We start from the raw sequence: 27,700 nt of genomic DNA, 5'->3' as shown, positions 1-27,700 counted from the left end.
TGAAGGAGAGGTGTATGGGGTCAAACGTGTATTTCTCCCTTCTGTCCTTGATGTCATTACATATGTCAGGTGCCATTTGTCACGTACCACAACTCACACTTCCTCCCAGCCCTGTACCCTCCTCACGGTGGCTCAGGCCAGTGCACGGCCAGGTCTAAGGTGCTTCATCTGGTCCCTTGGGCCAACTCGCCCCGTTTTCCAGCAAAGCCCTGGTCTCCCTGGTCCTGTGCCCGCACGTAGACAGGAGACCTTCCCTGCCCAGGATTCTTGTGTCGTTTACCAGCTGCACACTGTGCCATTCGGTCTCTCATTTAAATAACTCTACATGTGATAAGTGCATTTTATTATATCTTGCTAAGAAAATCTTTGCCAGCTACTCTGCTGTCTCCTTTTAAATATGGAGCAAAGCCCCATGTGACATGTTTCACTTTTCACCGTGGCTGCTCAGAAGCTCTCTCGGGTCTGCTCTGTCCACGCTGCTGTCTCTTCTTACCCCAGGGCACTCTGTGAGGTGGAACCAGTGTGATTACTGTGATGTCCACTGGTCTTTCCCGACTCTACCTCCTTCTGAATGTTTTCCTGCCTTAGGTAGGTGGTTAGTTTACCCTCTTCTACTAATACTGCCCTTGTTATACTTTAAAGGTTTTTTAGATCAGCTGATATTTACATTTTTAGAATCCTTTTAAAACGTTATTTTACTGCATTCCCATTTCAGAAAATTATGGTTCTATTTCATTTATATATCATGAAATCTGACAGCCTGAAACCTAGTACAGGCAACCATGGTGTTTGGTTACATTATTTTCTTCTTCTTTTTGAGAAACTCATTATTATAGGACAACGGGTGTTTATTGTCCCTAATTTCATTAGGAGATGGAGAATAGGTACGATTAACCTATAATTTCAGTTTGAAAGATATGCTTATTATTTGCATCCTCCAACATTTGGGGTAATTATTTCATTAAATCTTTTAAGCAAACTATGATATAAATTTCCCGGGGGGTGGGGTGGGAAAAAAACAAAACAAAACAGGATACTAACCTAAAAGTTTCCAATCCAAAATAAAGATAGCAGAAGCTTAATTACTTGGAGTGAGAACATGTGCATATTTTAACAGTTTGCTTTATTTTTAAATTTTTAGTCCTAGATTTAATCCTGTTGCTCTCCTTGCCCTTAATCTCAGCTGATGATCTCACTGCCTATTTGACTGAGAAAATACAAGCTCTCAGTGGAGAAGCTGGTCCTCCCATCCCCACGCGCTGCCTTCCTTCCCCAGAGGCCGGCCATGCTCGGGCCTCGCTGACCATGACTCAAGCACCTTTCCCCACAACTACACCCTCTCCTTCTACATTGTCAGGTTCCTTCTACGGAAACATTCCCGTCATCACTCAAACAGAAACAGTAAGGAAAACACCTTCTTGACCGCAACCCACTCTCATATCACCTTTTCTACTAAAACTCCTCAAAAAAGTAGTTTATGCCATTGTTTCCCCCTTTCTTCTCTCTCTTCTCCCTTGAAGGTCAGTCTGGCTTGGTGGTGCCTGTTCACTGCAAGCCCCAGGCATCACAGCCTTCGTGCCTTGGCCCCGGGCGCGTGGCTTCCCGGCCTCCTCCCTCCTCCTTCCTTTTAGTCTCTACACGTTGTGTCGCCCAGAGCTCAGTCCTCAGGCCTCTCCTCCGTTCCACGGACACAAACTCACTGTGGCATCTCAGGGAAGGATGTGGTTGAAATAACTCTTCTCCACGTTGCTCCCCAGCTCTCAGTGCAGCTCGCACGAGGGAAATGCAGTTTCAACCTGCTCTGTATCCATCCGGCCTCTCCCCTGCATGCCGGTGCCTAGGGGTGACATCCTGTGAGTCATGTTCATTTTGGGGTCGGGCCACGTGGGTAGAAACCGGAGCTCAGCACAACGCAGATCACTGGCTCCCACCTCAAGGTTCCAGACATCCCTTAACTACCAGCAGTTAAGAATCTCTCTGATCCTGGTCACAGCTTTAACGCCAGGCGCGGATGCCTCAACCACAGCGCAGAGCCAGCCTGTAGCCCTTCCCGAGCTCTGAGTAGAAGAAGTAAGCGCTGCTCAAAGAACAGGCTGCAGTAAGTTCAGTCCTCAGTGACTCACTCCCCACTCGGTCCTTCAGGCGTGCCCTGTCAAGCCCGGCGTCGGGCGGAGACCTCACCGTGGCCCTCGCCACCTCGCCTCTTGCACCCTTTCCATTGTCCACACGGCACCAGCCACGCTGGCCTTCCTGCTGTTGTCCCAGGACGGCTCGTGCCTTCACTGCACGCAGGATCCTGTCCGAACTTCGGGACCTCTTCCTTGACGACTCTGCCTTGAACCAGGGTCCCCACTGCCACCCGGTCACTTTCTCTTCCTCCCTTGCACTGTCACTGACGTTACACTGTTTCTATTTGTAGATTACTCTGCCTCTGGCACCAGAAGGTGAGCTCAAAGCGGGCAGGTCTTCTATTTAGTTCACCGTATCTCTAGCACCCAGGGTACACATAACAGGCACTTGGTATCTCTTTAAATGAATGAATAATCCTCAGTGGTTATTTTTATTTTAAAATTAAGAAGAAATAATGTATCTTGCTTGTCTGTTATCAGTGACATTTGAATCTGTTTTCCTTTTCTATATCCACTCTAATGGCTATTACCACCTGGTGCTAATGTCATTTCTCTATAAAACGCTTGCTAAGTGACTGGGGTTGAACTGCATCCTTTCCAGCAGCGGGTAATGAGGGTTGAAATAAGGCTAAGAATGTTGCTGCTCAATCCTTACTTGTAGTGCTGGCCGGCATCAATCTGGGGCTCACTTATATGTTTAAGTGAATAGATCATCTTTTTTTTTAATTATTATTATTATTTTTTAATATTTATTTTTGGCTCTGTTGGGTCTTCGTTTCTGTGCGAGGGCTTTCTCTAGTTGTGGCAAGCGGGGGCCACTCTTCATCGCAGTGCGCGGGCCTCTCACTGTCGGGCCTCTCTTGTTGCAGAGCACAGGCTCCAGACGCGCAGGCTCAGTAGTTGTGGCTCACGGGCCTAGTTGCTCCGCGGCATGTGGGATCTTCCCAGACCAGGGCTCGAACCCGTGTCCCCTGCATTAGCAGGCAGAGTCTCAACCACTGCGCCACCAGGGAAGCCCGAATAGATCATCTTAATTTGCTTCAGTCAGTGTCAGTGTTGTCATTCTGCTCTGGGGCATCTCTGTACCAAATAACAGTTGGGAGAGGAAACTGCTTTCTGCTCAGAAGGAGGGAGATGATTTCAGCTTCTACCCCATCCTGGGTGGGATGAGAACCCTTCTCACCCACATCACTCACAGTTGCCAGTTCAGGCCATTTTGAAATAAGGACAGCTCCCTTTCTCATTTTCTAGAGATGAGAACAGCCTCTTGTATTTCTTGATTTTGCCTTTGACCCCTTACATCTTCTTTACGTCACAATAGGTCTACTACTCACATGCAACCCTAGTTTTTGTTTTAGAACAATTCCTTGATTTCACAAAAGGAAAAACAAAATACAATTGCTGTTTTGTTCTAGGGCTTCTTCAGCCGCAAGTAACATAAAAATCTGTTCACAGTACCTTCATCAAAGAGAGGGTTGTTTTTCCTACGTGACAGACACTGATGTGCTAGGCCCACGCTGGCAGGTCCTGGGTCCAGGCTCCGTCATCCTTCATTCTCTGCCCTCTTCAACACATTTGCTTGTGTCCTTGTGCGTGTCACCTCATGAGCCCTTATATCTATGTTCCGTGAAGATTGAGGAAGGGGGAAATGGGCAAAGCAGCGCCAGCAGCACCTACAAGTAGGCAACAAAAGTACTTAGGAACATCCTACATTGCCCTCCCCTTAGACTGTAGTGTCTGGAGCAGTATCGAATGGCCACGTCCGGGTGTGCAAGAGGCTGGGAAAGGCAGCTGTGTCAGCCAGGCACGGGCACGTTGCTGCCGTGAACCGAGGCAGGGCTCCTTAGCAAGGAGGGCTCGGGGAACGGGTGTTGGGTGGGCACCTGCAGCGTCCGCCCTGGCAGCTGTGGTAACAGAGGAACTCTGTGAGAATGGGGGTCCGTGAGCATGCTTTGCTGTGGTCTCGCGTTAGTACAGACATTGTTCGTTACTCAGATAATTTCCAGTTCACAGGGGTATTTTCCATTTCTTTTTTTCCCTTGCAGCAACAGGTCTACCATTAGATTTACTCCTGCCTGAGTAAAATTTTCATAGAAGACTTGGAATTAATTAGGAGCTATTGATGCTGCTAGTTTTCGCGAGTAGCTCACAGTAGTTAGCAGACTGAAGACTGATATTAGACAATCCAAGCTCTGAAATGAGAATAATATGTGATTATCTCACAGCACCGTGGTCAGGATGTACCAAAACAGCGCTTAGAGGTGGTCAGTGTTGTCGTCTTTGTAGTTATTTATTCGTTCACAAGCCACACTCTTATTCAGCGTCTCCTGTGTGCCGTCCCTACTGCGGCAGGGGGGGTGCAGCGGTTAACAAGCTAGAAGAGGCGGATGTCCTCCCGCCCCAGACTCACCTGCCAGGCGACGAGCAGGTAGACTAGGGAGGGCATTTCAGGCAAAGTGGGAAAAAGAAGGCAAGAAAGGGTGATACGGTCCGCGATGCTGTCTCTAAGGAAGGGATTTCGAGCTGAGAACATTTTCGAGCTGAGACCTAATTCTCCAAATAGCCAAGTTACAAGTAAGATACTCTTGGCAAAAATGCAGTTATTTTCTGGGGAAAAGCATTAATTTTATCATGGGTTCCCTTTTTTCCTAGAGGCAATAACATGAACTATTACAGAATTTACCGCTTTCTTTTCACCAACAGACGGTTCTCTGTCTAATTCACCATCGAGTCAACCCATTAAACTTCATCGTACAAAATTACCAAGAAAACTGTTAGGTTCTGTGCATTTTCATTGCATGTTCTCCTTGACTTCTTCTTTGTTATGTCCTTGCTGTGGTTCTTAATGTATTAACTCTTCTCCGATAGTCGGGGTCACGCCTCTCCTTACAGATCCTACAAGGAGAGAATTACGACACCCATCAGGGATCTGGAGATAAATATGCATTGATAAATATTTGATATAATTGATGAAATATCACTTCAAGCCTTGATTGAATCAAGTGCATTAAAATAGTCCTGAAATACTCAGTAGCCTTCACTGGGAGGCTGCTGAAACGTTGTCCGCACAGAGCTGCATCTGGGCTGGCAGGTGGGCACTGGCTTGTTGGCCTGTCTGTGGGTTTAGGTTCTAGGCCTTTGTGCTGGTGGCCTTGGGAGCGTGTTGTGAGGCACGGTTTGGAGAAAAGTCTCTTTATACCCTGTGTTTCTTTCTTTTCTCATAGATTTTTTTTTTTAATTGTTTGACACAAGCATACTTCTTAATTAGGGGCTTGTTTACAATTTTTTAAACATTCATTTGTTTAATAATTGTTTTCTTTTTCCAAGCTCTTTCTGAAAGCTACCTTGGGGTAGGGCAGCTCTTATTTCTGCTTATCCCTCAAGGTGTTTCACAGAGTTGTGAGGGTGTAATAAGGGTCTAAGGCATACTTTCCTATTGTTCAGTATATTTTACAAAAATCTATTTGAGGTGTAAATATTCGTTCTAACATCATCGTACACTGGGACCCAGCCTCGGTCAGTACTTCTTTGCAACAGAATCGTACTGTAATGCCAATTTCTGGTTTCCATGTAAGCCTCTCTTCTAGGCTCTGAGCATCTTGAGGGAAGAGCTATGGAAAGCTCATCGAGTCGTTCAGTGAGCACGTCCCGAGCACTGACTACGTGACATACTAGGCAGTGCCGACACTATGGTGCAGTACACCCAGGCTCGCAGCTCACGATTCTAATATGAGAGAGAGAGAGAGACACTAAACAAATACATCACTTAATTTGTAGTCGAGGTGAGTGCTATTAAAAAAGGGAACCTAACCTACTCTTGGAAGTTAGCCTGAGGAAGTGAAATGTAAGCTGTGACCTGAAAGATAAGTAGGAGTTTTCCAGGCTGAGAGGTCGGAAGCTCATTCCAACATGCAAGTGCTCTCAGCTGTGAAAGAACCTGGTGCGTTCAAGGGACAGGAAGAGGCCAGCATAGATGCAGAATATTGAGTAAGGAGAAAGATCAAGTAAGATGCATCTAGAGAAGTAGATAGGAGTTGGGATCAGGTAGGCCAGGCTAAGGATTTGGGACTTAATCCCAAGAGCCATGAGAAGCCATTGAAAGCAGCTAAGAGGGAAGTGAAGTGATGCGGTGAGATTTGTGTTTTGAAGATGTCACTCTGGTTGCAAGATGGGGACTCGGACTTGAATGAAGGATGGTACTGAGGTCCTTCAAGGGGGAGGCGATGATGGCTTGGGTCAGGGCACCCAGTAGTGATGGGAATACGTTGGCAGGTGGAAATACTTAAGAGATTGAGAATTGGCCGGAAGTTGGGTGGAGTGAAATGAGGGCAGGAAAGATGTCAAGGATTAATGCGGTTTATTGAGACGAATGGCTCTAGAGGAAAAGAAGTTTGGGGACCAGGCGGTGACTTCAGTTTTGAACATGTTGAATTTGAAACGCCTTTAAGAGATTCCCAACAGAGATGTTGGGTGAAGAGTTAGATGCATTGGTCTAGAACTGACAGAGTGTCTGGGCTGTAGCCTTTGAGCATCTATAGTATACATTTGGTGAACGAAGAAATGGATGGCCCAGGAGCAAACCTTGGGGTTCTCCGACATTTTAAATTTCACCAGAGGATGAAAAGCTGGCCAAGAAGAGAAGACCCACGTGCTGATGGCGAAAGTGTGATGTCACCAAAGGCAGTGGACGCTAACAGTTGAGGAAGGCGGTAGCCAGCTGTGGTCAGCCTAGCACCAAGGCACTGAGTGTGGTGTGCTCTCAGCAGTGCACGTTGGGCCTAATGCAGAGAGGTCACGGGTGACCTCAGAAGACAGGCTGCTGTGGTTCAAGAAATGGGATGTGAGCAAGTAGAGGGAACCTCCTGAGAAGTCTGGCTGTGAACGGGAGGAGAGGGGACACCAGCTAAAGGGGGTGTGTCTCCAGCGGGGGGAACTGGAGTGTGTTTAAGTGTTGGTAGAAAGGATTCAGTAGTCAGGGGACAATTAGAATATTTGATAGCCCAAAGCTCCTGAAGAGTGGGAGGAAGATGAGACCCACGCCTGAACAGCGAGGATTCGCTCGGGGGAGGGCACAGAGCGCCCTGCTCTGTGATGGGAAGGAAGGAAGGGGGGATAGGAAGGCACACAGGTGACCAGGCTCCTGTTTTCCGGTGAAGCAGCAGGCGAGCCGGCGACTGGGTCCCGGAGGATGGAGGTTAGTGGGCGGTTTGGGAGAGCCTAGAGGGCTCGGGTGACACTGAAGACAGACGTTTTGATAACACCTAATCCACACTGCTGTGTAGTTTTTCCCAGGAAGAGTTAGTTATGTAAAACACAGAGCAGCAGGAGAACACAGCTGATTCATGGCTGGCTTTTTTTTCCACAACCAGATGTGACAAAAGGTCAGAGAGGCAAGAGAGTTTCTGTCATGTGCAACAGAAGGTCAAACACTGGTGGATAGACTCAGGCAAGGGAAGGGGGTCGTGATGCGAGGGGACTGACGGTGGGAGAGAAGGGAGATCAGTGGCCTGGAAGTTCCCATGATGTTGAAAAGGGCCTCAGCAGTGGGGCTACCTGAGCAAGCAGCCCGACTACGAGATGATTTGGGAAGCGGCGCCATTTTGGGTGACGACAAGATGCGGAGGGTTTCCTTTGCGTGTGTGGCCAGCGGGTTTGGGGAAGCGGCCCCTGGGGATGCGCCGGTTAATGACCTGTGAGGGCAGCAGATGGGGCAGGACGACCGGGAGGGCGGGCGTTGGGGCCGCCTCGGGTGACGGTGGAGCAGGGACGGAGCGGCACCCGGGCGGCGGGGGCCGAGGTCTTCCTGAGCGGCGCGGGCTGATGGGGGCCTGGGGGGTGAGCCACGAGGGGCCAGCGGAGTCGGGGCCTGTTGCATCGGGAGTCTTCGAGGAGCAGGGAGGAAGCACAGTCCGGGGGGGGGTGCCGGGCAAAGAGGGCACTTGCCTCTCTGCCAATGCCGGGGCACGTGGAGTGTGAGAAAATGCACGTCTTTTCCTGAAGAAGCTGCAGGGTGCACTGTCTTCACCCAACAGGCAAGTTAAATTAGAGCTGGGAGTCGCAGAAAGTATTGAGACGAGGACAAGGAGACAGGAGCTTGAACAGGAGATGGAAATCTAAGAGCTGGGGAGGGAGGGGGAAGGTGTGGGATCTTCATCAAAACGAGGCCCAGAGCAGCGTGACAGGAGGGGGTAGAACATTCCAGGAGCCTGTGTGTGTGTGTGTGTGTGTGTGTGTGTGTGTGTAGGGGGGAGGGGAGGAGAGGGAAGGGGCAAACGAGACTGAGAAAAATCACAGAACAGAGCAAGGGGGTTTCAATCCTGATAATCTTTACATTGCCTCTTGGGCTTGACAGAATTCATCTCTGGCCTGGATTGGTTATGTATTGTTTAGTATAGTATATGTAGTATACTGTAATATTGTATATATATTGATAGTAAAGTATAGAATAGTATAGTATATATAGTATAATATAGTATATATAGTATTGTACGGTATAGCATATAAAGTATAGTGTATATAGTTTAGGATAGTGTAATACGGTATAGTATAGTGCAGTATAGTAGAGTATGCTATATATATACAGTATGGTACAGTACAGTATGGTATGGTCTGTATAGAAGAGTATCCTATAGTGTATATAGCACAGCACAGCCCAGTACAGAATGGTCAGGCAGTTGGCTCTTCAGCCGCTGGGACACACTTGAGTGGCACTGGGAGGGCCATGTCACTGTCTTCTCTGCGCCCCATTTGCTGGTTCAGTTTCTGTCCACCCTTTGGGGGAGCCTTGCTGTGGTTGAGTGGGAGTTTCATGGGGAACCACAGACCAGACCTCACCCACTCACCTGCTCAGCTCATGGCTGTGTTGCCTTTGCCAGTGTTATTCTGTGAAAGACATGTCATGTTCTTCTGGTTTGTTTGTTTTTTTAAAATTTCTTCAATGCATATTCATTTTGCTCAGCTTCTGATGTTAGTTGCTGTTCTTATTATCTATTACAGCACTGATATTTTCTGCTAAATCGTTTTATAAAACATCACAAGTACCCAATAAGTGTTTCCGGTGATGGTTTGTTTTTAATTTGTAAAGTCTTGATGAATATCATTTGCATATTTTAGCCTTTCCAGTTCTTCTTTGCTGAGGGTGTTTTCAAGGTATGTTCTTTTACTTCCTGAAGGGGCAAATGATGTGAAAATCCTTCCAGGTCAAGCTGTTTGTCCCACTCCAGGGTGCCGAGGGATAGGCCATATCCGTGGTCCGCGGTATTCAGGACATCACAGGTAAAAATTTTTCTTATTTAAATTATTTCAGGGATGAACTGACACATGATGCAGATTAGCAGCTGTAGGAAGCATCGTAATGACCCTCTGGGAGCCAGACACCTCCCCATCATACTCCCCCATCCCTGTCCCGAGGCCCCTCTTCAACATTTCCCGTGTCTGCCCAGCCCGCCTTCCTCCGGGCCTTTTGGTCTCCTGAGGCCCGGCCCAGACCACCAAGCTTCCCAGGGCCTCTGCCCTCTGACACTTGTCTCAGCAGGTGCACACATGCCCCACCCTTCGTCCCTCCCGCTCCTGAATCCTCCCCACACAGCTGCCCTTCTCGCTGCCTTCTCAAGAAATTCCAGAACCTCCTGCCGCTTCGCCCCTGGCTCTCACCGTGCCTCTGTTTCTTTTTCTCTATTTTTTATTTATTTGGAGATGAGGTAATTCTGTTATATGATAAAAAATAGTGTGAAGTTATGTTGCAGAATATGCCTGTGTTTTAAATATGTGATAATAGTATGGAGAGGATAGTGCTCATAATGAAAAATAAGTACAAATAAGTGTTGAAGTCCTCGCTGCTTTTTCTGTCACCATCACGTGGTAAAGTAACGTATAGATAAATTATTCATATTGGTGATCTAGTTACAGAATATGTAAATTAAAGCTGAACAGAACTGACATCAGATTTGTCCAAAATACACAAACAGATAAAACGAACACGTAGATAACTATGAAGAGAAAAGGATAAATCATATATGTGAAACAAGCAAATGTTTGTTTGGATAAAAGAGATCCACAGAGACGTTGTCGCTGTGTTGGGTGCTTGCAGTTCTGGAAACCAGTGCTTCAAACAGCTCTAAATGAATCAAAGCAAGTGTTACTATAAGAAATAATGCTGATGTACGTAAATATGTTATATGTATAAATATAATACTAACACTTAATTGAAAGAGTTCCAAGTCTTTTGTCACAGATATTTAAAAATCAAATACCTACTCTTGCACATGTTTGAAAAAGTGACACAAATTGGTTAACGTATCACAGAAGCTTCTTTGCATTCAAAATCAGACCCTCGTGAATCTCCGTTTGACTTGGCATCCTGGATGCCCATGTTTTTCCACACAACACTTGTATCATTAAGAACCTTGGCGGTGCAGCATTTCTTGAGTTCTCCACTCAAAAATGGGGCTTCCAAGGTGTTGGTAATATTGTTTCTTGATCTGGTGCTGATAACCAGGGATGTATTCAACTTGTGAAAATTCATTGAGCTTAAGTACACTAATAATACTTGTACTTTTCTTTATGAATATATTATACATCAATAAAAAGTTGAAAATTAAAAAAAAAACACTAACACTTAAAAGATTATAATATAGCAGCCATAAAAAAGAAAGAAATTGAAGACATGTAGACACCTTGGTTACTTGGACAAGTGAAGGACTCACAGATTATAAGAGAGGCCCTGGTGGTGAAGCTGGAGTTCTGTACGAGGGAAGGGAGGAAGAGAGAAAAGGACACGGGGGAGCGGGTGGGGGAAGAGCCATCCCATCATCGGGTCAGGGTCTGTGTGAGGTGAGGACCCTGTCAAGAGAACCACTTTCCAGACATTACTAGGGGTGTGTGGCTGTGAATAATCTTCTTCAGGCTCTTCTTGTGTGTTTGTGTTAGGTTTTAAAAACCTAGAGCTGCAAAGTCCAACATGGTAGTTGTAGTCATATGGGTCTGTTTACACTGAAATTAACTACAATTAAAAATAATGAAAATTTCAGTTTCTCAGTCACAGTAGCCACATCTCAGTTGCTCAGGAGCCGCCTGTGGCTCGTGGCTGCCGTATTGGACGGCCCAGAAAGTTCCTCTGACAGCCCTGAGAGAGCGTACCAGGTCCTGCCTCCTCATGGTGGATTTTTGAGCGCCAGGTATTTCTGGATGGATAACTGGACACCCTAGTGCCTCCTTCAAAGCTTGAATCATTATCCTCAGAGTGAGCCGGCCAGTACGTGGTGGTTGGTCTGTTCCTCACTGTCCTCTGCAGTTGCCCACCTGTGGCACCAGGGCTGGGGTCACAGACATCACCCGGGCAGCTCCTGGGACCGCCGAGGAGCTCACTCACCGCAGCTGACTTGCCCTCCTCCCCCCCTCCCACGATTCTTATGTGTAGGTTATTCACCTTCCCCTACTTGGATTCTGAAAACATGGACCAGATCCCAGTGGGCACACTCCGCTGTGTTTCAGCAGCTTCCCTGAACTTTCTCATCCAGTATGGCCCAAGTGGGTCTGATTGCTGTTCTTAGTTATAGTATCTAATTATGAATAATGTGAGAATATCTGACATGATTCTCTCCAGCAAGTAGCCTTTACCACGTTGGCATCAGAACTTTGGAAGAAACCAGAAAAATGTAAAAATAAAGAAGTGCTTTTAAAAAAAGGCATTCTATGAAGCTTAGAAAAAAATGAGATAACTGAACACGTGATAGAAGAATAGGACTTTAAAAAAATATTATTACTTTTTTTATTAAGATATAGTTGATGTGCAATATTATAAGTTGCAGGTATACAACATAGTGATTCACAATTTTAAAGATTATATTCTATTTATAGTTATTGTAAATACTAGCTATATTCCCTGTGTTGTACAGTTTATCCATGTAGCTTATTTATTTTATACGTAGTTTGTACATCTTAATCCCCTAACCCTATCTTGCCCCTCCCCACTTCCTTCTGCCCAGTGGTAACCGCTAGTTTGTTCTCTATATCTATGAGTCTGTTTTCTTTTTTGTTATATTCACTAGTTTGTTTTAATTTTTAGATTCCACATATAAGTGATATCATACAACATTTGTCTTTCTCTGACTTACTTCATTTAGCATAATGCCCTCCAAGTCCATCCATGTTGCTGCAAATGACAAAATTTCACTATATATATTCCATACAATTATATATATATTCCATTGTATATATATATACCACATCTTCTTTATCCATTCATCTGTTGATGGACACTTAGGTTGTTTCCATGTCTTGGCTATTGTGAATAGTGCTGATATGAACATTGGGGTGCACATATCTTTTTTTTTTTTTTAAACATCTTTATTGGAGTATAATTGCTTTACAATGGTGTGTTAGTTTCTGCTTTATAACAAAGTGAATCAGTTATACATATACATATGTCCCCATATCTCTTCCCTCTTGCGTCTCCCTCCCTCCCACCCTCCCTATCCCACCCCTCTAGGTGGTCACAAAGCACAGAGCTGATCTCCCTGTGCTATGTGGCTGCTTCCCACTAGCTAGCTATTTTACATTTGGTAGTGTATATATGTCCATGCCACTCTCTCACTTCGTCCCAGCTTACCCTTCCCCCTCCCCGTGTCCTCAAGTCCATTCTCTAGTAGGTCTGTGTCTTTATTCCTGTCTTGCGCCTAGGTTCTTCATGACCTTTTTTTTTTTTTTTTTTTTTTTTTTAGATTCCATATATATGTGTTAGCATACGGTTTTCGTTTTTCTTTTTCTGGCTTACTTCACTCTGTATGACAGACTCTAGGCCCATCCACCTCACTGCAAATAACTCAATTTCGTTTCTTTTTAAGGCTGAGTATATTCCATTGTATATACGTACCACATCTTCTTTATCCATTCATCCGATGATGGACACTTAGGTTGCTTCCATGTCCTGGCTATTGTAAATAGAGCTGCAATGAACATTGGGGTACATGACTCTTTTTGAATTATGGTTTTCTCAGGGTATATGCCCAGTAGTGGGATTGCTGGGTTGTATGGTAGTTCTATTTTTAGTTTTTTAAGGAACCTCCGTACTGTTCTCCACAGTGGCTGCACCAGTTTACATTCCCACCAGCAGTGTGTGAGGGTTCCCTTTTCCCCACGTCCTGGCCAGAATTTGTTATTTGTGGTTTTTTGTTGAAGGGTGGAACGTTTTTAGGGAACTATGAGGCAGGACATGTTTTGTATCCAGACCTCACATCCACGGGGCAAGCCCCTGGTGACGGCGCTATGACCGGGTGACTGGGCCGCGGCTCTTCTGCTGGCCTAGACCTTGTTATGCTGGAGCAGGGCTCCTGTAAGAAAAAGGAACATCTTCAAAACCTTAGTGATTCCATTGTCTCAGAAAAGAAAAATAAAAAGCGATGAGCACCTGTACTTGGCTTCTCTCTAGAATGGAAAAAGACAAAAATTAGAGAACTGAGTTTTCCTTGGACTTGCATTTTTATATAGAATTTATAAAGCGTTTAGACCATCAGGTAAATAAATTCTGACTTACCTGTGAAAAGCTTTTCTTACGTTGAACACTATGTTGTGCTCAAGGAAGGCGGAGGAACTTCTTGTTGGAGGAGTGGTGGCCGCAAGGCAGTGTAGGAGGGTGGGGTCGCGGGTGACGGCAGGTCGGCTCCTGCAGGCACCGGGCGTTTCTGTCTCCTGCTTTAATCACTTTGAGTGACGGTCTGTCTTTGCTAATTTTAGCTTTGAGGTGCTCTTTACTCATTGACTTACTGATTCCATTTGCAGTTAATACACTGATTTCTTTTTAACAACCAAATCTGTTTTGTTTTGTTTTTTTATAAATTTATTTATTTTATTTATTTTTGGCTGTGTTGGGTCTTCGTTGCCGCATGCGGGCCCTCTCTAGTTGCGGCGAGCGGGGACCACTCTTCCTTGCAGTGTGTGGGCTTCTCATTGAGGTGTCTTCTCTTGTTGCGGAGCACAGGCTCCAGGCACGCGGGCTTCAGTAGTTGTGGTACACGGGCTCAGTAGTTGTGGCTCATGGGCCCAGTTACTCTGCAGCATGTGGGATCTTCCCAGACCAGGGCTCGAACCTGTGTCCCCTGCATTGGCAGACGGATTCCCAACCACTGCACCACCAGGGAGGCCCAAATCTGTTTTTAATTCACTCTAGGTCATGACATTCTGAATGTCATTTCCCAGGTTAGTCAGTTTACTTATGTGACTATGTGTATAACTTAAGAATTTATTTAAGTCCTCTTGTAATTAACTGGGTAAAAAAATTTTTATATCATTCATGATCTGTGGGTTCTGTTTTCATGTTATTTCTTTCATGTTATTGTAGTCTAAATCTTACATAGCTGTAAAAGATGAAGAATATTATTCTTCAGTGCCTGTCTTGGTGGTATCTGTTGAGCATGTCACACACACACACACACACACACACGCACGCACACCCTTACACGTGCTAGAAATTTGCTGTAACACGCCCGAGGTTATCATTATACATTTTGCTTCTTATATGTCGAAGCAAGAGATGAGAATTTTAAAATGTTGCTGCATTCTCCCAGAATCCTAGATGTACTATTATAATCATGTCTAGCTTGAGCTTCCTGAAGAATTTAAATTAAACATTCTAAAATGAAAGTTTTTATTTAACTTGTCTCAGATGTGTACCTTTACCAAAGAGTCAGCATTCTATAAAATGCTTTTTACAGGCTCTAGTCCAGAAGATTCTTAAGCAAATATTTTTATATCTTAAAAAATGAAGAAAAAGTAAAACAAGAAGCCCCCCCTGCAGTTTCATACAAAACAACTCAATTGACTTGTGCTCCCAAAAAGCCTTCGGGAAGCTGCTTTTAGGAAGGTGGCTGTTTCAGCTGCTTTTCCATGAAACTCTCCCAGGCAGTGAAGTGCCTGCAAGGAGTGAATGTTGTTTTCACCATTTCATGTCAGAATTTCTCCTTCAGATGTTGAAGGTTTGGTGTTTTGAAAGGAAGTAGACAGTATTCTTAAAATAAGTTGTCAGCATCTTGTTTTGTACAGCCGACAAGAACGGTGACATGAGGATGTCGCTGAAGACGTTTGAAGGAACATACCACTTTCAGAGATCGGGCAGACCCCTTGGTATCCTTTTTAGATGAATTTCAGACAGGTTTATTTTCGTTTTCACGTAAATAGTCAAGGGGTTAAAAATAACGTTCAAAGCTGTTTAGAGTTCATGTAGAAGCTGCATAAGCCATTATTTGAAAGAAATTGCATCAGTTCTTATCTGTATGAAAATAGGACTTTTGGCACAAAATTATCACACAATGTACATGTTATTTGAATGAATTTACATAGGGGATAAAAAGAAGTAGGTGTATTTGTTTACATAGAAATATCTAAAGATGACAATACTGGGACTACAAGATGTAAACCTACTTTTAAGCCAGGGTCCAGGATTAGGTATGTTGTTTTTTCTAAATGAGCAGAACATAGACTCCGGAAGACTTGATCCACCTCTGTGCCATAAAACATACAAGGGTAATTTACCTAGGAAGTGATGATTGTTCTTTACACAGAGAGCCAGGTACCGTCAGGGTGTAAGGAGCCCCGCCCCGGTGCTCCGGGTGGGATGCAGGACCCGAATCGCCGGTGTCACGCCGTAAAGAGCACGAACGGAAAGGAGCACCTGCTGCTCAGGAGTGAGGGGTCAGATAAATCTAAGGCGTTCGGGTGCCCTTCATGGAACCTTCTAGCACAACTCAGCCTCTATTTGTGGTTTGCCTGGAACTACTTTGCCAACTCAAGAATTATGATGGCAATTATTTCAGGTTGTTTTCTTCTCTTCACCTCTGTCCTCCTACAGATGTGTGGTGTGTGTGGTGTATGTGGTGTGTGTCAGTCACTGTGTTAACGTCTGAGGTTTTAGACTGGCCTGAGTTGGACTTGCAGACCTGCCATTTACTATAACTAGGGGGCAAACGACCACACTAGGCTTAGCCTCAGTTTCCTCATCTGTAATTGGGAGGTCTTTGCACTAGAAAAGGTTAAATTCCATAATGAGACTAAGACACATGTAAGTCTTAACGCACTGTATGATACAGTATCATGTTACTGAAAGCATAACTGCAGGAAATATACCGAGAAACACAATAACATTAGGAGATTTTAACTCATCCATTTGAGACTATGATAGATTAAGGAGGGAAAACAAATACAGATGTATAGAATCTGAATAACATGATTTTAAAAAGACGAAGACTGACCGGAAGATACACATCCAACTGGAAAAAAAATAAACCTACTTAAAAGCACTTTTCAAAACTCAACTCTTAGGCCACAGACAACTTATAAATTCTGAAAACCAAAACAATTCAGACCCATTCTCTGATCAAATGCAATAAAACAAGAAGTTGTTGGGGGGAAAGCCAATCACCTAGAAGACACGCAAAAACATTCACAAATACAGCTTAAGCAATCAGAGGGTCAAAGGAGACCCAAACCCGAATCTTAGAAAATCCAGATGGAGTCTAGTGACGACACTAAAGAGATAAACGTTTGGGACGTCCCTGTGTGTGTTCAGAGGTAAATGTAAACCCTACACAGCAAGAAAGAGTGAAAATACATTACATAAATAGTCAACTAGAAAAGTTGACTAACTTTTTAAATGAGTAGAAAAAGGAAAGCAAGAGCAAACTAGAAGTTGAAGTGAATGAACTGGAACACAGAAAACAAGTAAACGGGTCAGAGTATCTTGAAACAAAGCAGCGACACTGCAACAGTAGACCATCCACGGGGGTGCAGTGGACAGTGCGGTGTTCTGAGAGGTGGGGTCCCCGAGACACAGCTCTTGGGTTTCTTGTTCCTTCGTTTGTCCGACTTTCCGTGTGATGTTTTCTTTTAAATGGTTGATCTTCCTGGTGGGTTTTGGGTGAACACAACCTGGTCGTATCACACTGGGTCAGGCCTCTCTCCTCGCAGCCCAGCCCTGGCTGGCCTCAGACTCCTGCCTGGTCACCCCTCACCTGCGAAGCCCTTCTCAGCTGCACCGGGCATGTCAGGTGGTCCCCTAGCCGACACAGCCCCTGCAGGTGACCCTTCTGGAGCCCCCTCTGCTCACCTCCCAGTCTGAGCCTGTTTCCTGCAGGTGGGCTGCACAGCCGTCTTCTTGGGACCTACCTGCCTGCTGGAATCCCCTCCAACTCCCTCTGTCAGATCCTCCCTGGATTCTGTCTTCATTTCCCTGGTTTATTTCTCCTGGCTTTGGGACATAGGGTTGTGGGAGATAGTTACTCGTTTATTTTTTTGTGTGTCGAAATATGTGTTCTCTCTCCTCAACCACAGTTGTTTAGTTGTGGATAGAATTCCAGTTGGAAAACTTTTCCTTCAGAATATTGAAGACATTGCTGCGTTTTCCTTAAGTTAATGGGAAGTCGGCTGTTGTTCAGATTTCAATTCACAGAAAGGATTGTCCTTCCCTCCCACCCACTACGAGAATCTCACCCTGACATGGTCGGGACTTTCTGTGTGTTCCCACTGTGCTGGAATGGGCCTTCCTCGCTCTCTGGTTCAGTCTGGAGACTCACACCTCTTATTTCCAGAAGCCCCTGTGTGAGTTCTTCTTTCTGCCATCTTTTCTCTTTGCTCCATTTGTTTTCCTTCACAGATGCTCAAATTTTCTCTCCTATCATTAAACGCCTTGTCGTTTGTTCGCTTCCTTGGAATAACTCAACTTTGTCTTACAATCCTTTGATTTGTTTTTTTTTTTAACCATACTCTGATTTTTTTTCAGTCTCTGAGAACATGTCCTTATTCTCTGATTTGTTTTTTGCTGCATCCTGTTCTTATTTGCTGGGTTAACTTAACCAACATTGACTGATTAAGTTAACCCAGCATTGACTTTTTCCCCAGGTACTTGTGTTTTGATTTGTTTACCAGTTAGGTTGCTCGGCTTCTTTCTGTCATGTGAGAGGCATTTCTCAAGTCCTGGTGGTCTTTCTCCAAGTTCACTCTTTTTTTTTAAATTTATTTATTTATTTTTGGCTGCGTTCGGTCTTCGTTGCTGTGCATGGGCTTTCTCTAGTTGAGGCGAGTGGAGGCTACTCTTCGTCGTGGTGTGTGGGCTTCTCATTGAGGTGGCTTCTCTTGTTGCAGAGCACTAGCTCTAGGTGCACAGGCTTCAGTAGTTGTGGCTCGCGGGCTCAGTAGTTGTGGTGCACGGGCTTAGTTGCTCCACGGCATGTGGGATCTTCCCGGACCAGGGCTCGAACCCGTGTCCCCTGCGTTGGCAGGCGGATTCTTAACCACTGCACCACCAGGGAAGTCCCTCCAAGTTCACTCTTGAGAACAAGGCACCAGCAAACCGTGCCTGCGTGCTCGGGGCCTGCCAGCTGGTGGGATTCAGGGGCAGTGGTCATCAGGGGACTGGCCAATGCTGAGGAGCCTGAGTCACCAGCAGGGACCCCTTCTTCTAGTAAGTTCCTTCCAGCAGAGACTTGCTTCCAAATGTTTCCAGGTGGGTTTTTGTGGCATCTTCTCTCTGCAGACTCTTGGCTCCCAGCTTGCCCATTTTCCAGCCTCGAAACTGCATGAACCTCTGTTATCTGCTGTCATTTCTTCTCTCGTGCTGTGTCCTTGTGTATTTATACCCTTTCATTCATTTATTCCTTTTCTTAGTATCGAGAGAAAGGATTGATTATCAAAGGAGAAATGATAAATTCAATTTTCCAGTCTGCCATTTTTTCTCTAACTTATATTTTTTAAGAGTTTTTTCATGTACTTTATTTTTTATTTTTTTAATAGATCTTTACTGGAGTATAATTGCTTCACAATACCGTGTTAGTTTCTGTTGCACAGGAAAGCAAATGAGCCATATGCATACACATGTCCCCATATCCCCTCCCTCTTGAGCCTCCCTCCTATCCTCCCTCTCCCACCCCTCTAGGTCATCGCAAAGCAGCGAGCTGATCTCCCTGTGCTATGCTGCTGCTTCCCACCAGCCAACAGTTTTACATGCGGTAGTGTATATATGTCGATGCTACTCTCACTTTGCCCCAGCTTCACCCTCCCACCCCATGTCATCAAGTCTATTCTCTGTGTCTACCTCTTTATTCCTGCCCTGCAACTAGGTTCATCAGTACCATTTTTTTTTTTTACATTCCATATATATACATTAGCATACGGTGTTTGTTTTTCTCCTTCTGACTTACTTCACTCTGTATGACAGACTCTAGGTCCATCCACCTCACTACAAATAACTCAATTTTGTATCTTTTTATGGCTGAGTAATAGTCCATTGTATATATGTGCCACATCTTCTTTATCCATTCATCTGTCAATGGACATCTAGGTTGGTTCCATGTCCTGGCTATTGTAAATAGTGCTGCAGTGAAACATTGTGGTGCATGTCTCTTTTTGAGTTATGGTTTTCTCAGAGTATATGCCCAGCAATGGGATTGCTGGGTCATATGGTAGTTCTATTTTTAGTGTTTTAAGGAAACTCCATACTGTTTTCCATAGTGGTTGTATCAATTTACATTCCCACAAACAGTGTAGGAGGGTTCCCTTTTCACCATACCCTTTCTAGCATGTATTGTTTCTAGCTTTTTTGATAGTGGCCATTCTGACCAACATGAGGTGATAACCTCATTGCAGTTTTCATTTGCATTTCTCTAATAATTAGTGATGTTGAGCACCTTTTCATGTGCCTCTGGGCCATCTGTGTGTCTTCCTTGGTGAAATGTCTATTTAGGTCTTCTGCCTATTTTTTAACTGGGTTGTTTGTTTTTTTGATATTGAGCTCCATGAGCTGTTGCTATATTTTGGTGATTAATCCTTTGTCTGTTGTTTCATTTGCAAATATTTTCTCCCATTCTGAGGGTTGTCTTTTTGTCTTGTTTATGGTTTTCTTTGCTGTGCAAAAGCTTTTAGTTTAATTAAGTCCCATTTGTTTATTTTTGTTTTTATTTCTGTGACTCTAGGAGATGGGTCAGAAAAGATCTTGCTGTGGTTTATGTCAAAGAGTGTTTTTCCTATGTTTTCCTCTAAAAGTTTTATAGTGTCTGGTCTTACATTTAACTCTTTAATCCATTTGGAGTTTATTTTTGTGTATGGTGTTAGGGAGTGTTCTAATTTCATTCTTTTACATGTAGCTGTCCAGTTTTCCCAGCACCACTTATTGAAGAGGCTGTCTTTTCTCCATTGTATGTTCTTGCCTCCTTTGTCATAAATTAGGTGCCCATATGTGCGTGGGTTTATCTCTGGACATTCTATCCTGTACCATTGATCTGTATTTCTGTTTTTGTGCCAGTACCATACTGTCTTGATTACTGTAGCTTTGTGGTATAGTCTGAAGTCAGGGAGCCTGATTCCTCCAACTCCATTTTTCTTTCTCAAGATTGCTTTGGCTATTTGGGGCCTTTTGTGTTTCCATATGAATTGTAAGATTTTTTGTTCTAATCCGGTGATGAATGCCATTGGTAGTTTGATAGGGATTGCGTTGAATCTGTAGATTGCTTTGGATAGTATAGTCATTTTCACAATATTGATTCTTCCAATCCAAGAACATGGTATATTTCTCCATCTGTTTGTATCATCTTTAATTTATTTCATCAGTGTTTTATAGTTTTCTGAATACAAGTCTTTCACCTCCTTAGGCAGGTTTATACCTAGGTATTTTATTCTTTTTGTTGCAGTGGTAAATAGGACTGTTTCCTTAATTTCTCTTTCTGATTTTTTGTTGTTGGTGTACAGGAATGCCAGAGATTTCAGTGCATTAATTTTGTATCATGCAACCTTACCAGATTCATTGATTAGCTCTAGTAGTTTTCTGGTGGCATCCTTAGGATATTCTATGTATAGTATCATGTCATTGGCAAATAGTGACAGTTTTACTTCTTCTTTTCCAATTTGTATTCCTTTATTTCTTTTTCTTCTCTGATTGTTGTGGCTAGGACTTGCAAAACTATGTTGAATAATAGTGGCGAGAGTGGACATCCTTGTCTTGTTCCTGATACTACTGGAAATGCTTTCAGTTTTTCACCATTGAGTGTGATGCTCGCTGTGGGTTTGTCATATATGGCCTTTGTTATGTTGAGGTTGGTTTGCTTTATGCCCATTTTCTGGAGAGTTTTAATCATAAATGGGTGTTGAATTTTGTCAAAAGCTTTTTCTGCATCTATTGAGATGATCGTGTGGTTTTTATTCCTTAATTTGTTAATGTGGTGTATCACATTGATTGATTTGCGTATACTGAAGAATCCTTGCATCCCTGGGATAAATCCCAGGTGATCATGGTGTATGATCCTTTTAATATGTTGTTGGATTCTGTGTGCTAGTATTTTGTTCAGGATTTTTGCATCTATGTTCATCAGTGATATTGGTCTATAATTTTCTTTTTTGGTGATATCTTTTTCTGGTTTTGGTATCAGGGTGATGGTGGCTTCGTAGAATGAATTTGGGAGTGTTTCTCCCTCTACAATTTTTTGAAAGAGTTTGAGAAGGATTGGTGTTAGCTCTTCTCTAAATGTTTGATAGAATTTGCCTGTGAAGCCATCTGGTCCTGGACTTTTGTTTGTTGGAAGATTTTTAACCATGGTTTCAATTTCATTACTTGTGATAGGTCTGTTTATATTTTCTAATTCTTCCTGGTTCAGTCTTGGAAAATTGTACCTTTCCAAGAATTTGTCCATTTCTTTGTGGTTGTCCATTTTATTCGCATGTACTTGTTTGTAGCAGGATCTTACAATCCTTTGTATTTCTGCAGTGTCAGTTGTGATTTCTCCTTTTTCATTTCTAATTTTATTGATTTGCATCCTCTCCCTCTTTTTCTTGATGAGTCTGGCTGAGGGTTTATCAATTTTGTTTATCTTCTCAAAGAACCAGCTTTTAGTTTTATTGATCTTTGTTATTGTTTTTCTTCATTTCTTTTTCATTTATTTCTTCTCTGATCTTTATGATTTCTTTCCTTCTATTGACTTTGGGTTTTCTTTGATCTTCTTTCTCTAGTTGTTTTAAGTGTAGGGTTAAATTGTTTATTTGAGATTTTTCTTGTTTCTTGAGGTGAAATTGAATGTTATAAACTTCCCTCTTAGAAGTGCTTTTGCTGCATCCCATAGGTTTTGGGTCATCCTGTTCTTGCTGTCATTTGTTTCTATGTATTTTTAAATTTCTTTGATTTCTTCAGTGCTCTCTTGGTTATTTAGTGGCACACTGTTTAGCCTCCACGTATTTGTGTTTTTTACAGTTTTTTTTTCCTGTAATTGGTTTCCAATCTCATAGCGTTGTGGTCAGAAAAGATGCTTGATACTATTTCAGTTTTCTTAAACTTTCCGAGGCTTGATTTGTGACCCAAGATGTGATCTATCCTGTAGAATATTCCATGTCCACTTGAGAAGAAAGTGCATTCTGCCACTTTTGGGTGGAATGTTCTATAAATATCAATTAGAACTATCTGGTCTATTGTGTCATTTAAAGCTTGTGTTTCCTTATTTATTTTCTGTTTGGATGATCTGTCCATTGGTGTAAGTGGGGTGTTAAAGTCCCCTACTATCATTGTGTTACTGTTGATTTCTCCTTTCATGGTTGTTAGCATTTGCCTTATGTTTTGGGGTGCTACCATGTTGGGTGCATAAACATTTATAATTGTTATATCTTCTTGGATTTATCCTTTGATCGTTATGTAGTGTCCCTCCTTTCCTCTTGTAACAGTCTTTATTTAAAAGTCTATTGTTTCTGGTACGAGTATTGCTACTCCAGCTTTCTTTTGATTTCCATTTGCATGGAATATCTTTTTCCATCCCTTCACTTTCAGTCTGTATGTGTCCCTAGGTCTGAAGTGGGTCTCTTGTAGACAGCATATATATGGGTCTTGTTTTTGTATCCATTCAGCCAGTCTGTGTGTTTTGGTTGGGGCATTTAATCCATTTACATTCAAGACTATTATCAATATATATGTTCCTATTACCATTTTCTTAATTGTTTTGGGTTTGTTTTTGTGGGTCTTTTTCTTCTCTTGTGTCTCCCGCTTAGAGAAGTTTCTTTCACATTTGTTGTAAAGCTGGTTTGGTGGTGCTGAATTCTCTTAGCCTCAGTTTGTCTGAAAAGCTTTTGACTTCTCCATCGAATCTGAATGAGATCCTTGCTGGATAGAGTAATCGTGGTTGTAGGTTTTTCTCTTTCATCACTTTAAGTATATCCTGCCACTCCCTTCTGGCCTGCAGAGTTTCCACTGAAAAATCAGCTGATAGCCTTATGGGGATTCCTTTGTATGTTATTTTTTGTTTTTCCCTAGATGCTTTTAATATTTTTTCTTTGAATTTAATTTTTGTTAGTTTGATTAATATGTGTCTTGGTGTGTTTTTCCTAGGTTTTATCCTTTATGGGACTCTCTGTGCTTCCTGGACTTGGGTGACTATTTCCTTTCCCATGTTAGGGAAGTTTTCCACTGTAATCTCTTCAAATATTTTCTCAGACCCTTTCTTTTTCTCTTCTTCTTCTGGGACCCCTATAATTTGAATGTTGGTGTGTTTAGTGTTGTCCCAGAGGTCTCTGAGATTGTCTTCAATTTTTTTCATTCTTTTTTCTTTATTCTGCTCCTCGGCAGTTATTTCCACCATTTTGTCTTCCAACTCACTTATTCGTTCTTCTCCCTCCATTATTCTGTTATTGATTCCTTCTAGTATATTTTTCATTTCAGTTATTGTGTTGTTCATCTCTGTTTGTTCTTTAGTTTTTCTAGATCTTTGTTAAACATTTCTTGTATTTCCTCAATCCGTGCCTCCATTCTACTTCTGAGATTCTGGATCATCTTTACTATCATTACTCTGAATTCTTTTTCAGGTAGATTGCCTATTTCCTCTTCATTTATTTGGTCTTTTAGGTTTTTACCTAGCTCCTTCATCTGTGACATATTATTTTGCTGTCTCTTTTTTTTTTTTTTTTTTTTATGAGTGGCATTGTGTTCCTGTTTTACTGGTTGTTTGGCCTGAGGCTTCCAACACTGGAGTTAGTAGGCTATTGGGTAGAGCTGGGTCTTGGTGCTGAGATGAGGAACTCTGTGAGACCTCACTCTGATGAATATTCCCTGGGGTCTGAGGTTCTCTGTTAGTCCAGTGGTTCGGACTCGGAGCTCCCACCGCAGGAACTTCCCCCCAACCCCGGGCTTGCGAATCAAGATCCTGCAAGCCGAATGGGGTGACAAAAAAAAAAAGAAAAAAAAAAGAGAAACATAACAAAATAAAAAATAAAATTATACTAGGAAACTAACAGATATGTTAGAAAGAATGTAAAAATAAAAATATAGATGAATCAACAACCGGAAGGTACATCATCAGTACCACAGTAGTAAAGAAGAGGAGGAGGGAAAGGAAAAAAACAAAAAAGTCGGGGTGGGGGAGGCTTTGGCTGTGGAGAGCAGGGCCTAAGCAAGGGCAAGGTTTGGGCACTGGGCAGGGCCAATGCTCAGGACCCACAGGGCTGGAAAAGGTCCTGGGGGCTCTGGGGGGTGGGGCTTAGGCTCAAGGAACAGAAGGAGCCCAGGCGTGCCCCCCACCCCTGGTCTCAGAGGGCAGGGGACCTCACCTGGGAGCCTAGCAGGCTTCCTGGGCTCGAGTGGGCAGGGCAGATACCCTCCTGTCCTCTCCTGCTCCTCCGATAGGTCTTGGGTCTGAGAGGGCCCCTCCCACCTGCCTCTCCTGCTCTCCCCGGCCTCCCTCCTGTGCCCCCAAGGACCTACACAGCCTGGAGGTGGCTTGGAGGGCAGGGGACCGGCCTGGGAGCTCAGCAGGCTCCCCGGGCCCCAGTAAGCTGGGCAGTCACCCTCTGCTCCTCTCCCGCTCCTTCCAGATGGTCCCTCCCGCCTGCCACTCCTGATCTCCCGGCCTCCCTCCTATGCCCCCAGGACCCACGTGGCCCAGATGGGGCTTTAGAGGTGAGGGAACTGGCTTGGGAACTCAGCAGTCTCCCCTGCCCAGGTGGGCCAGGCAATCACCCTCTACTCCTCCTCCGCTCTTCCCGGACAGTCTGTCCCACTTGCCTCTTGTGTGGCCTCCACTTCTCCTCCCCGCTTGGTCCCCCTACATCCTACTGGTTCATTCTGGGGTTCCTCCCATCTCCTTGGGGGTCAGAGTCCCCCACCAGTGGCCGACAGGCACCCTAGTTGTGGGGAGACGCTAACTCTGGGTCTTCCCACACCGCCATCTTGACTCCTCCTCTCTAACTTATTTTTAAAACGTTGTTATCCCCCAAGTAATAATTCAGCTAATAGCATATGACTTTATTTCTAACTCTCTGTGGTTGTTCTGCCCCGTTATAACAGCACCCGCCTCTTAATATACATACAAAATAAAAGATTTTCTATGGTGACTTTTTGTTTAGCTTGGCTGTGTAAATTTTATGAACTTATAATGGCTGATTGAAATACTGTGTTCAAAAGGATCCTCAAAGTCATGGTCTTAATTTGATATGCACAGAACTCCTGAATTTATTGTTGCCTTCAGTTAAAACTTTTATCCTGCCAAGAGAATTCCTTAATGACATGTGTTCACACTTATCTGATTCCTTTGTCACTTGGCCTGTCATTTGCTCTGACTTTATGTTACCACATAGTGAAATTGAACTGGGTGAAAATTTAAAAATACATTTGCAGATGTGTTTTTACTTTAATAAGTAAGAGGAAAAAGAGTATCTGACTTCAGATAACACTTTTACTTCTCAAAATGACATGATTAATTACCCAATTTAGTAAAATCATTGATAATGTAGCAAAAGATCAGCCATGGGTCTTTAAATCACTTCTATCCATTACTATAAAATTCTTGAAGGTTAATGTATATGTCTGATTTCACTGAACTGGGACATAATTATATGAGAATTCTATGGTTTTTTTCAGTCTCTAAGGAAGAAGATTGCATATGGAACACAGTTTTATAGCAACTGGGGCATATTATTTGACATTTTAAGCATTTAATTAAGTACAAAATTACAAAATATGTGAATTGCCAATATTGTAGAAACTGTATCCTTACTATATTTCATTTTTTTAGGCTTTTTCCTCTCGTATATATACATACATATTTTTTCATGAGTAGCATCAGACAGGATTTACAATTTTTTATCATTTGTTTATTTAATAAAATGTCAGGTCATTTCTTGTGTTGCTAAAAATCCGTCAGATATGGTAATCAGAGAGTACTTGGTGCATAAATTTCATGACCACTGTGTCTCTGTGTCCTGGATTCTCTGGTATTTAGAAATGACTCTTCCTCCTTATTTTTCCTTGACCTTTGCATTGTCTCATATCAGTAGTGCCAAATAGAATTTTGAGTGTTTAGAAAATCTTTGCCTATTCTATTATTTTTTAGTATTTTTTGTCATTTTATTTAGCTGTGCTTTTTGTGAAAAGCATGTAACTATCTTAAAAATAAAATCTCATCTTTTCTTGATGGTAACAGTGTTTGACCTATTTGCAGGTATTGTTACAATTATTATATAAATTGTACACATGTCAACTTGTTTTTGGCCTTAAGATGGTGGGGCAGGTAAAGGCACCTTCCTTCCTTCCTTCCTCTTTTAGAACATTTAGTTTGTTGATAACTTGTACTTTGGAAGAAAGGCTTTTAATAATCCCAATGGTTATTCTAAAGTTTTTCAAATGTATTCTTTTTCTTTTTTTTAAGTTTTAAATTTTATTTTATTTTTTTATACAACAGGTTCTTATTAGTTAGCCATTTTATACATGTTAGTGTATATATGTCAATCCCAATCTCCCAATTCATCACACCACCACCCTCCCTGGCCACTTTCCCCACTTGGTGTCCATACGTTTGTTTTCTATGTCTGTGTCTCTATTTCTGCCCTGCAGACTGGTTCTACTGTACCATTTTTCTAGGTTCCACATATATGCATTAATATACGATATTTGTTTTGCTCTTTCTGACTTACTTCACTCTGTATGGCAGCCTCTAAATCCATCCACGTCTCTACAAATGACCCAATTTTGTTCCTTTTTATGGCTGAGTAATATTCCATTGTATATATGTACCACATCTTCTTTATCCATTCGTCTGTCAATGGGCATTTAGGTTGCTTCCATGTCCTGGCTATTGTTAATAGTGCTGCAATGAACATTGGGGTGCATGTGTCTTTTTGAGTTATGGTTTTCTCTGGGTATATGCCCAGTAGTGGGATTGCTGGGTCATATGGTAATTCTATTTTTAGTTTTTTAAGGAACTTCCATACTGTTCTCCACAGTGGCTGTATCAATTTACATTCCCACCAACAGTGCAAGAGGGTTCCCTTTTCTCCACACCCTCTCCAGCATTTGTTGTTTGTAGATTTTCTGATGATGCCCATTCTAACTGGTGTGAGGTGATACCTCGCTGTAGTTTTGATTTGCATTTCTCTAATAATTAGTGATGTTGAGCAGCTTTTCATGTACTTCTTGGCCGTCTGTATGTCTTCTTTGGAGAAATGTCTATTTAGGTCTTCTACCCATTTTTTGATTGGGTTGTTTGTTTCTTTAATATTGAGCTGAAGGAGCTGTTTATAAGATTAATCCTTTGTCCATTGATTCGTTTGCAAATATTTTCTCCCAT

The 27,700-nt window shown here is 43.0% G+C and overlaps 1 protein-coding gene across 1 annotated transcript in view; it reads left to right on the top strand.

The window, feature by feature from the left end:
• The window catches only part of L3MBTL4 (L3MBTL histone methyl-lysine binding protein 4), a 308,033-nt gene that overhangs the window by 150,080 nt on the left and 130,253 nt on the right, over positions 1-27,700 (top strand). Inside the window, exon 13 of the mRNA XM_028162388.2 lies at positions 9,302-9,404. Coding sequence (XP_028018189.2) covers positions 9,302-9,404 — 103 coding nt within the window. The remainder of the gene's footprint in view (positions 1-9,301; positions 9,405-27,700) is intronic.

This window comes from Balaenoptera acutorostrata, chromosome 13 (assembly GCF_949987535.1).
Source record: "Balaenoptera acutorostrata chromosome 13, mBalAcu1.1, whole genome shotgun sequence".
In the NCBI taxonomy this organism is placed as follows: Eukaryota; Metazoa; Chordata; class Mammalia; order Artiodactyla; family Balaenopteridae; genus Balaenoptera; species Balaenoptera acutorostrata.
This window is presented reverse-complemented; position numbering and strand designations above follow the sequence as displayed.